Genomic DNA, 9454 nt, shown 5'->3' with positions numbered 1-9454 from the left:
TTGGAGATACTCGAGTACATTTAACCTGTTTTACTAGGACGGCTCAGGAACATTAAAAAGATTAGGTGGTTTCAGCTTGTAGGCATTGAAGAAGGATGCGACTTGATCGGGAAGCTCTGCCAGCACGCTCTGCGCCAGGGCCACGCTGTTTCTCTGCAAACATAAATTCACAAGAATGAGAAGTCGGCTTGTTCAGCAGCACTCAGGTTTGCGCGTGTGTGCTGAGCAGAGGAAGGCTGGCTGTCTAAAGCCTCGGAGCTGCTGCCTACCTGGAAATTTCTGAAGGGCACAAACTGCACGATGTCTCTGGAGGCGACGACCCCGCTGGGCGCCTGCAGCAGTTTGTCATCGCTGTCCAGAAACTCCATGGCGCTGAAGTCTGCCCCGCCAACACCCACTATGATGATAGACATGGGCAGACGAGAGGCCTCCACGATAGCGGCACGTGTATGGTCCATATCTGTGATCACTCCATCCGTGATGATAAGCAGCACAAAGTAATTCTGCACGATGACAGAAAAGTAGATTACAGAGTTGGGGATTAGATGGCACATATATATTCTGAAACACATATACTTGTATACACTAAATACCAATGTTAAGCATTTGACCCATATACTCAAATTATTTGTGGCTCATATACTTTGGTCAAGTATTATCTACATTTATATCGTAAGTCTGCACTTTTTTGTATGAGCACCTGTTGATGCACGGTGGTTATTTTGGGATTTAATTTAACTTTGACAGTTTTATGGCCTATTGAGAAAAGCTGTGACATATGGTTAGTCACTCTAAAAGTTCAAACTGTCCAAAGTTGTAGAAATCCCCAAGTGATACAAATTATATCTTAATTTGCAGGTAAAACTGCTCTTAAAGTCATAAAAATGTCAAGCGGATTAATTGTTTTTACTGTTAGGCTGGCATAAATCTGTCATAATGAGCCATAAAAATGTTGGATGCTAAAATTTGAGAAGAAAGCCCAGAAAGTTAGACAAAGCAGGTGTTCATCAGGTGTATATCACAGAAAAAGCCAAGTTGTGTAAAGTAGCTAATTGTTGTAAAATAAAGATTTGGACACAGTTGGGGAAACACATACAGTTTAGCATATTATGCAGATGAGAAAACAGAAGCTCGCACAACAATGTCATGGGAGCAAAACAGCAGAAGGGTGACTGAAGTGTTTGTAAGCAGTGAGTGTCTAAACACTTCCTGCTTCCTTACTGAGGCCACGTGCTGCTGGAGAGCTTGTCTGGCGAAGCGGGCCACATGGTTGATGATCGGGGAAAAGTTGGTGGGACCCCAGAGCTTCAGCTGAGGCAGACAGTGTCTGTAGGCATCCACCACGCCCTCTATGCCTGCGGCACACACATCCACAGGTACAGTGGTTCACCATTACAGCATCCATGGGCAACTTTCAAGAACCAAACATAGCTTTGTGAGAAGTTTAAACCTGCCTGAACAGAAGGGATTTGCTGGATTGAAATTGACAGGAAACTCATGGGACACCTGTAGGAGTAAAATCAACAAAAGCTTTAGACGACTGTTCAAGAGACCTGTGTTTGACATGTACATGACACAACACGGGGGCGAGGGGGGGGTACATGAACGATAAGAAGCAAGCACAGTGTGTTTGTATAAGAATATACATATACATATGTCGCAGTTGAAATTGATGCCTCACAGCAAGATGGTTCCTAGTTTGAGTCCTAGCTGGAGCCTTTCTGGGTGCACGCTGTCCCTGTACCTGGGTGGGTTTTCTCTGGGTACTCCAACTGCCTCCCACAGTCCAACGACATGCATATTAGGTTAGTCAGTGAATCGAAATTGGTCATGGATGTCAGGCAATGTGGTAAAAAATGGGAACTTCCAGTCTAAAGCGCTTTGAGTGATCAGTAAGATTGGAAGAGATCATAAATGTCAGGTGAAATAAACACATATTGTGAGCTGCATGCATATTTGACTGGCTTTGATTATAATGGAAGCCCTGAATAATTGGCCATTTAACCTAGCCGGTGCTAGCAAACTAGCAGACGGGTTCCCCGAATGATCTGAAGCTAATGCAAAGTTAACCCAAGCAGATATCTTCCTAAAGCACAACTTTGAATATGAAAAGCTCTTGGTGGGACTCTCGCTCTATAGCCGTGAGCGGCCTATCTGGAGCTTCGCTTGTTCTCCTGCTGCAGATGCTGCAGTGATGTGTGGCCTCAAGTCTTTGGTACTCTTGGGGGCTGCGGATGGGGGGCGTTATCCCAGCCTCCCACCCTCATTGTCACGTACATTTTGTGACAAGGACACTCACTCTCTTGCTCACATACTCTCCACATACTCTGCTGATTTGCAAATCTGTGCATCTTTGTATTTTTGTTCAGGCACTGTAGTTGTGTTGTCTTACAGATGCAGAGGTCGACAAAAAAAAGGTTGTTTTTCCCCTTCTGCCTCTTAGCTTGCCACCGTGCTGCCCATTTTACATATAATGTAATAACTGAAATAACACTCATAATGAAACATGTGAACAAGAGCCCCAACCCAGCATAAAGATCATAATTCTGATTGCAAACGTTTCCAGACACGTCAGGACACAGAGAAAAAAGAACAATAATAAAGAAGCTGATGTTACAAACTGCTGCATCAGCTCCCTAATGAGGGATCATTCAATTGTTCATCAGGCTCACAGCATCACGCCTTCTACTGCCGTGCCTCAGCAGCTGAGCTACGCTCCACCACCCTACTGTTCATTGAGCATTACCAGTCAGAGCAAACTGCCTTTCATACACACCGGGACACTCAACAGCCCCAAAACCACACCATCATGTGAGAGCGCTCTGAATTCAGCAGTCACATCCAAGTAACGAGTGGAAATGCCGCAGCACTGGTCCTTTGAGACTCTGCAAATTTCCAGTGCTTTTCAATACCCACAATTCCAGCCAAGAGAGAGAGGATGAACACAATAAAGCACCTTAATAACTCAGTGATATCGAAATAACAACTTTGTGTCACACATATGGCTCAATGATGCTGTTTCTTTAATGAATATTTCATACCTGCCAGGATGGAGGGAGCTGGGCTCCAAAACCAAACACAGGAAACATCTTCTTACTACACAGAGACAGAACAAACTCATGAGCTCATCGAGCGGTAGATCAGTGGGCCCCAAGTTTGAACAGAAACTAGTTCCAGGGAAAATGTTAGTAGGTGATTATCAAGGATGCTGCCGCTAAAGATTTTTAATATTAACACTGTAAGTAGCAAAAAGGTTAATAATTTCTGGGGGGGAGGGGTTGGTGTAAGTTGGTGATAAGACTCTTTCATTCTGCTCAACTCTGGCTTAACATGTTGTTTTTTTAGTATCTGTTTCTTCCTCTGATATCATTACTTTAGATGGTGGGATGATGTAGGATGCTTGGGTTCACCTGTCGTAGTCCTGGATGACATTGCCCACTGACCAGATGGCTGCCAGGTACTCATTGTAGCCCTCTGGGCTGATGTAGTGGAGGGACTGAGGAGACCCCGGATCCCCGTTAGAGCCCGTGAAGTCAATGGCGATCTGGACCGAGAGGATACGGGTCAACATACAGAGAGCTTTTCAGTCACCAGGTAAACGTCTGACATACTTCATATGTATTCTGCGAGTTTCAGAGTGCCGTGCAATGTGACAGTCAATTTAGAAATGTTACAAATCTTACCAAACAATTTATTTACTTTAACAATAAAAATATTTCCACACTCACAGTGAAGTTGATTTGGCATCCACCCATGATATAATCCAGGAAGGTGTATTCCCTCACTATCTGTAAAAGTAAAGAGTACGCTAACAACGTGCAGCAATGCACAATGTACAGAGATCCAAAACAAACCTGGTGGGACATATGTTGTAAAATCGAGGCAGAGTAACAGTTTTAATTCCTTACCTGGCACTGCCGGATGCAAACGACCCCGGAGTTTTTATAGCTTTTCTTCATTGACTTTTTGGGGTTAATACATTCGAATTCAGCCTGAAACGAGACCATGTTAATGTCAGTGTGACATAAACACTATAACACACACGAGACACACACACAAAAGATAAAGGGCCTCACCGGGGAGATGTGCGTCCCCGTTTGCATCTCTGCTAGTGTGGTTTTAAAGCTCCCAATGAGATCATGGGAGCCGCTGCTGTGATGGTCGTAACAGTCAACCTGAGGACGCAAAACAGGAAGAGTTTTCTCTAACGGGGGACCACGTAAAAACTACTGCATGAACAGTTCAGATCATACAGGAGGAGAGAAAGAGTAAACCATGGTTGATGATGAAGTTGTCTTTTTTTAGACTGCTGCCAAAACCCCCACTAATCATTCACTATTTACAGTCAGTGACGAAGTGTCATCATATTCTGAACACCTGACATATGGAAAGAGTGCAAACAGTTATCAGTATAAATGCAAAAGCTAATGCAGTAAGTCAAGTGAGTAAACAAAGAGGAAGAAAGCCTCACCTGGTGATGTCATGAATCGTGCATACATGCATGTAGCGCTTATCCAACTGGGTCACAAGCACTCCCTTTGTTTTATATGTTTGGGAGATTTGTAAGATAATAAGAGAATTGCAATTACAAGATTAGTTGTTAGTCAGCAGTGTGGTCAATAAAGCCAATTCGAAAATTTTAAAAAGTGAGAGAGGGGGATGAAATCCACTGTTTCACCCATTGGAGTGTTACTTAAGAAGTGCTTACAGGTTTTGTTAATTGGGTGCATTTTATTGTGCAAGTTCACTGAATAGAATTACCTTAATAGGCTTCTCCACATCTCCTCCACAAAGAGTTCGCAATGAGATGCGGAACGGCCTCCATATTGGATTCAGGTTGTTGTACACAACCTGCATAAACAGGTTACCGTGAGTAACGAGTCCACGGGAATTTAGTGCACGCCGATGAAGGACCTGATGGTAAATGTGTGTACCTCTGTCCTGTGAGCCAGCTGCCATCCAGTTTCTGTCTGCTTGTAGAATTCCAGGAAAGGGTCGGACCACCACAGATACTGACAAACCATTCCCAGTTAGTCATTCACAGAACTTACATTTAATGGACTTTATTAAAAAACCCTGAAGCAACTTTCATTACCTTTTTGTCCAGCCTGCGGGCAGACACTTCAAAGTTTGCTACCCTGGTGTCTGTGATTTCTTCAGCACAGATCTATCAAAAAGGAGAAAAACATAAAGATTTGTGCAGTTTTATACTGAGGTTCACAGTGGTTTTCTTTTATGTAAAAGATTAACATAACCTCAGCTATATACAAAAAAAAATGAAGCCAATTTAAAAGTGCAATTGCATTCTTTCTGATGGCCAGCAGGGGGCAGCTTCTCTAGTTTTAAAAAGAAGTCTGATTGTGCAGAAATCTATGAGAAAATCAAACAATTTCTCCCTTCATGAATTACCTTAGTAATATTTTCCCAGTAGGTTTATGGTCTAAAATGATAGTTTTACTTCTTAATTATTACAGCATGGTGTTCATTTTGTACACTATGGTTTCATTTATCACAAAACAGTAGACCAAGCAGGACAGTAACAGTCATATCCATCACTTGGTTAGAAATTGGCACAAGTAAACTGCAGTTTTACACTTCCAAACCCAGCCATGAGCCCTGACACTTATATTAAACTACAGGAAGCCAATCAATCACTACAAGGGTTCCACAGCTTTTCTTTGTAGCTTGCTAAAATGACTAATTCTAGTAAAATATGAGCAAAATCAACCCTACAAGCTAAGCATATTCTTATTTTTACACACATAGATGCATACAGAAGGACAAACTGGAGAAACTAAGTTCACACAGACAAAAGAGTCAGCTCACTGTGATGGTCCCACGGCCTGCCGGCCTCCTGTTCTTCAGCAACAACGGCCGCGTCATCTGCTTATTAGAAACGACCTGGACACAAATGATGGAAACAACAAGGAGCGCTAAAGCAGTGGGTGAACGACCAATGTTTAAAGAGCAACCTGATAAAGGGGAAACTTACCTGCCCGAGGGTGCATTCAAGCTCTCCAAGGAAATCATCGTCACTCAGGTCGTAGGTATCGTTGTCGATATCATACACGCAGAACTTCAGCCTCTGCACCGTCTCGAAATAGTAATCGATCACAAACCTCTTAGCAAACTTCGGATTCAGGCAGTTCAGGATCATCTCCGTGCGGCCAAACTAATTCACAAAGTAAAAAAAGATGTGTAACGTAAGTCACATGACTTAGGTTAGAACATATTATTTAATGCCAGCCATAGATTTGCAGTCTTAACTCTTATATGCAAAAATCTCGTACCACTACCAATTACATACCTCATACCACTGAGAGTCTGATGTGTTGATGTACAAAGCACACAGAGGGTCAGACTTGGAGAAGACGTCCATGTCCATTAGGTTTTCACAGGAGATGCTCAGCTCCACCTTAGTGGCACATTGGGTGGCTGTGGGCAGTGGGGCCCCACCTGAGGCCATTGCAGCTGTTCCTGAAAAAGATAAACCACAGAAATGTCTTCAGAGCACTTCCATCTTCTCAAAATGCTCTCTTGACTTGTTACTACATATTACTCAATCTTCAGTCATGACTTTAGTCGGGTGGTAGTGGTGGTTGTCCAAAGTAAGGCAGGCTCAGATGGTCAAATGCCACCACAACCAGGCCACTAAGTTCACACATAAATCGCTGAATACTACGCCACCTGGTGGTATGTCCACAGCAATTTAAGAACAAGTACAGTCCTAGAGGCAGTGTGCCAAAAAATGATCGTCTGCCAATTTAAACTGCTATAAATAACTTGTTGGTCTATAATATGTGATAGATATGTCAAATGTACCCTCATGAATGATATCAAGTCATCTTGAGCCACAAACAACATTCTTGTCACAAGGTAGAAGCCGCAAACAGTTTTTAGCAGTGACTTTTTTTATACTTTCTTTTTATTGTTTTTCTTTAAACATTAGAGGGCAACAACAAAACAGAACATAAAAACAAAAATAATAATGCTAGTGACCTTTATTTATCCAGTTAAAAAAAATCTTGTTGACATCAAAAATGTCTTCTTTTAAGAGTAATCTGGCCAAGAGGAAGCAGAAATTGCAACAAATATAACAATAGTTATGTAAACAGATTTTGAGTGGAAAAAAAGAACCGGATTGGTTATAATGTAAGTACAATAACAGAGACTTATAAAGATACTTGAAAAACTGGTAATTTTTTTTTTTTTAATTCTATTTTACCCCTTTGTAAACCCTGTTCACCGAAGTCTATTTACCAACATTCGTAAAGATATTAGACATAAAAAACAACACAGAAACAAATCAGTTTTTGGCAGGCGATCACTTTTTGGCACAGCATCTGGAAGCCGGAGCTTAGGCTACACAAACCCTTGATTTACACACAAAACTGCACACACAAAGAGACAGAAGTGAAAGTATGGGTGAGTTGTAACTGATCACGTGACTGTAATTTCAGAGCTTCGAGCGAAATGTTAGAAAACCGTCAATCAATCAATCAATCAATCAATCAATCAATCAATCAATCAATCAATCAATCTTTACTGACAGACTTTATGTCATAGTTGAAAATAAGTAAATAAATAAACTGTTCGTGTTTAAAAATCTGGATCTCTCTCTCTCTCTCTCTCACACACACACACACACACACACACACAGACATATATTTAATTTTGCTGTGATGACTTTCCCCTAGATTTCTAGCTTTGTAGTACCACCACCGAATAATGTAAGTTACCGTTACTCGAGCTAACACATGCAGGCAGTGACAGTTAGGTGGAGCTCTAACAACCACACCACTTCTCCCTTTCACACTACGTTACCTTTTCATAATGCTTACTGGATCATTTACCTGTGTAGTTGTTGACAAATATACACTTTTTTCTGCCTCTGCTCTGAACGCGTAACGTTAATCTGACGGCAACAGCTGTGTCGTCGCACTGGGTGGAGCCCACACTCTGCCCTGCCCAGTGTTCTGCTCGCTTCACAACTTCCACTAATTTTACAACTACTTTTACCTGAAGTTGAAGTTTTGTGTAAATGCCTGTTTGGTGTGTCTGCTTCACCTGGACAACATTATATTAACAAACACGCTGTTGTAACATTACTGTACGATAGGCGCTTCATATTATGCCGGAACGTTCTTGTGTTTCTGTTGTTTCTCTGTTTCTCGCCGAGTCGATAACAAAGCGGTACAGCGTTGTCCGGGGTGCATTCAAGAAAAGTGTTTTGCAGCTGTGCTGAACGCCAATTTAAGCTGCTGTTGGTGATGCGACCAGGTACCATCTAGTTAAAAGCTCTGGGAGACTTTTCTCTGGACGGACTGTGAGTAGATATTCATTTAGCTTATAGAAGAGCTGCTGTGTTGTTTTCAAACCAGTGTTGGCCAATAAACAGACACCTGATTTGTCTAATTTTGAGCTGTTCTCAATCCAAAGACTGCATTGTTTTGTCTAATAATATTCACAGAAGAGCTTTTCCGTTTTTGGTCACGAGAGCTTGTATTTTTGCGTTTTCTATAATACCTAGTAATGCTAAGGTAAAAGGCTAGCTTCTTAAACTTTTGAACACCAGTGTTGGTCAAGTTACTTGAAAAAAGTAATCAGAAACTAATTACTGATTACTTCCCCAAAAAAGTAATCCCGTCACTTTATTGATTACTTATTTTCAAAAGTAATTAATTACTTAGTTACTTTTTAAAAACATGATTTACAACCTGAATAGGTGATAAAGCGATAGATCTTTCAGCTCAATTCTACTTTTTCTACATAATCCATCATACAAAATGTAATCAAATGGAAAAGTCTCTTTTTAAAACTTGTTTTATTAGTTTTAATCTTTTAACTTTATGCATCAAGCAAAAATTTAATTATATGCAACATTCTCTGACTGGAAGAAATTTGTTTAATATTTAAACCTATTTTCTGCACATTCCAGCACAAAACATAATATATGTTTTGTGTTTACACTCACTCTTTCAAATAGATGCAAGTAAAACACAGCAGAAAATAAATAACATCAAAGACTAGCGGTCCTTTTGCTCTATTTTCACCTGTAAAGCAGGAGCAGGGTAGGCGGAGGTTTACCCTGGTGCAGGTGTGCTGCAGCGGTCAGTGGAAGAATCCACGAGTTTCTCTGTGAGTTTCCCATTACGTCGTAGCGCACTTGGTGCTTGCTCGGAAGTTTAGGGGTTTTTCTTCGCTGTAAAAAGAAGTTTTCTTCCCACGCACAACGGACGCTAATGTTTTTGTCACTTTTTATGGAATCAAACTCAAAATAAGGTCAGTACTTCCACGCTTTAAACGCTGCACGCTCATACTCTCTCCCGTACTTGGTATATTATCCATTGTTGATCTGCACACAGCTGTTGTCACCAACGTGGCACTCGCTTACGTCACTGTCATGAGATGTTCTTGCAAAAAAACTCACGGTTTTAGTAATGCAGTAACGCAG

At 41.4% G+C, this 9454-nt stretch overlaps 1 protein-coding gene across 3 annotated transcripts; it reads right to left on the bottom strand.

Annotated features, from left to right (window-relative positions):
• Positions 1-8132, bottom strand: LOC102290369 (copine-3). Of its 3 annotated transcripts, none has more exons than XM_042219245.1 (16): positions 8020-8132; positions 6308-6477; positions 5993-6172; positions 5827-5901; positions 5096-5167; positions 4935-5012; positions 4762-4851; positions 4077-4175; positions 3909-3992; positions 3729-3788; positions 3411-3544; positions 3042-3096; positions 1455-1506; positions 1222-1355; positions 270-503; positions 1-153 (listed from the first exon to the last, which is right to left on the bottom strand). In XM_042219245.1, exons 2-16 carry the CDS (start codon positions 6464-6466, stop codon positions 34-36), a joined length of 1626 nt encoding a protein of 541 aa, XP_042075179.1. In that variant the 5' UTR covers positions 6467-6477; positions 8020-8132; the 3' UTR covers positions 1-33. The 3 variants fall into 3 exon arrangements, with proteins under 3 accessions (XP_042075179.1, XP_005918469.1, XP_005918470.1); XM_005918407.3 differs by lacking the exon at positions 8020-8132 and adding an exon at positions 7854-8000; XM_005918408.3 differs by lacking the exon at positions 8020-8132 and adding an exon at positions 7825-7988.
• Positions 8133-9454: the final 1322 nt, after the last annotated feature.

Source organism: Haplochromis burtoni, unplaced genomic scaffold (assembly GCF_018398535.1).
Source record: "Haplochromis burtoni strain Fernald_Lab_line unplaced genomic scaffold, NCSU_Asbu1 Contig_30, whole genome shotgun sequence".
Classification (NCBI taxonomy): domain Eukaryota; kingdom Metazoa; phylum Chordata; class Actinopteri; order Cichliformes; family Cichlidae; genus Haplochromis; species Haplochromis burtoni.
The sequence above is the reverse complement of the archived record's forward strand: the minus strand, read 5'-3'. Positions and strand labels throughout refer to the sequence as shown.

What these genes read in the sequence shown, in the direction of transcription:
- LOC102290369 (XM_042219245.1), bottom strand. Translation starts at nt 6,466, where the DNA reads ATGGCCTCAGGTGGGGCCCCACTGCCCACAGCCACCCAATGTGCCACT. An exon ending in CAGACTCTCAGTGGTATGAG is followed by an intron (nt 6,173 to 6,307) that starts GTATGTAATTGG and finishes TTTGTGAATTAG; the next exon opens with TTTGGCCGCACGGAGATGAT. An exon ending in CGGGGACGCACATCTCCCCG is followed by an intron (nt 3,993 to 4,076) that starts GTGAGGCCCTTT and finishes GTCTCGTTTCAG; the next exon opens with GCTGAATTCGAATGTATTAA.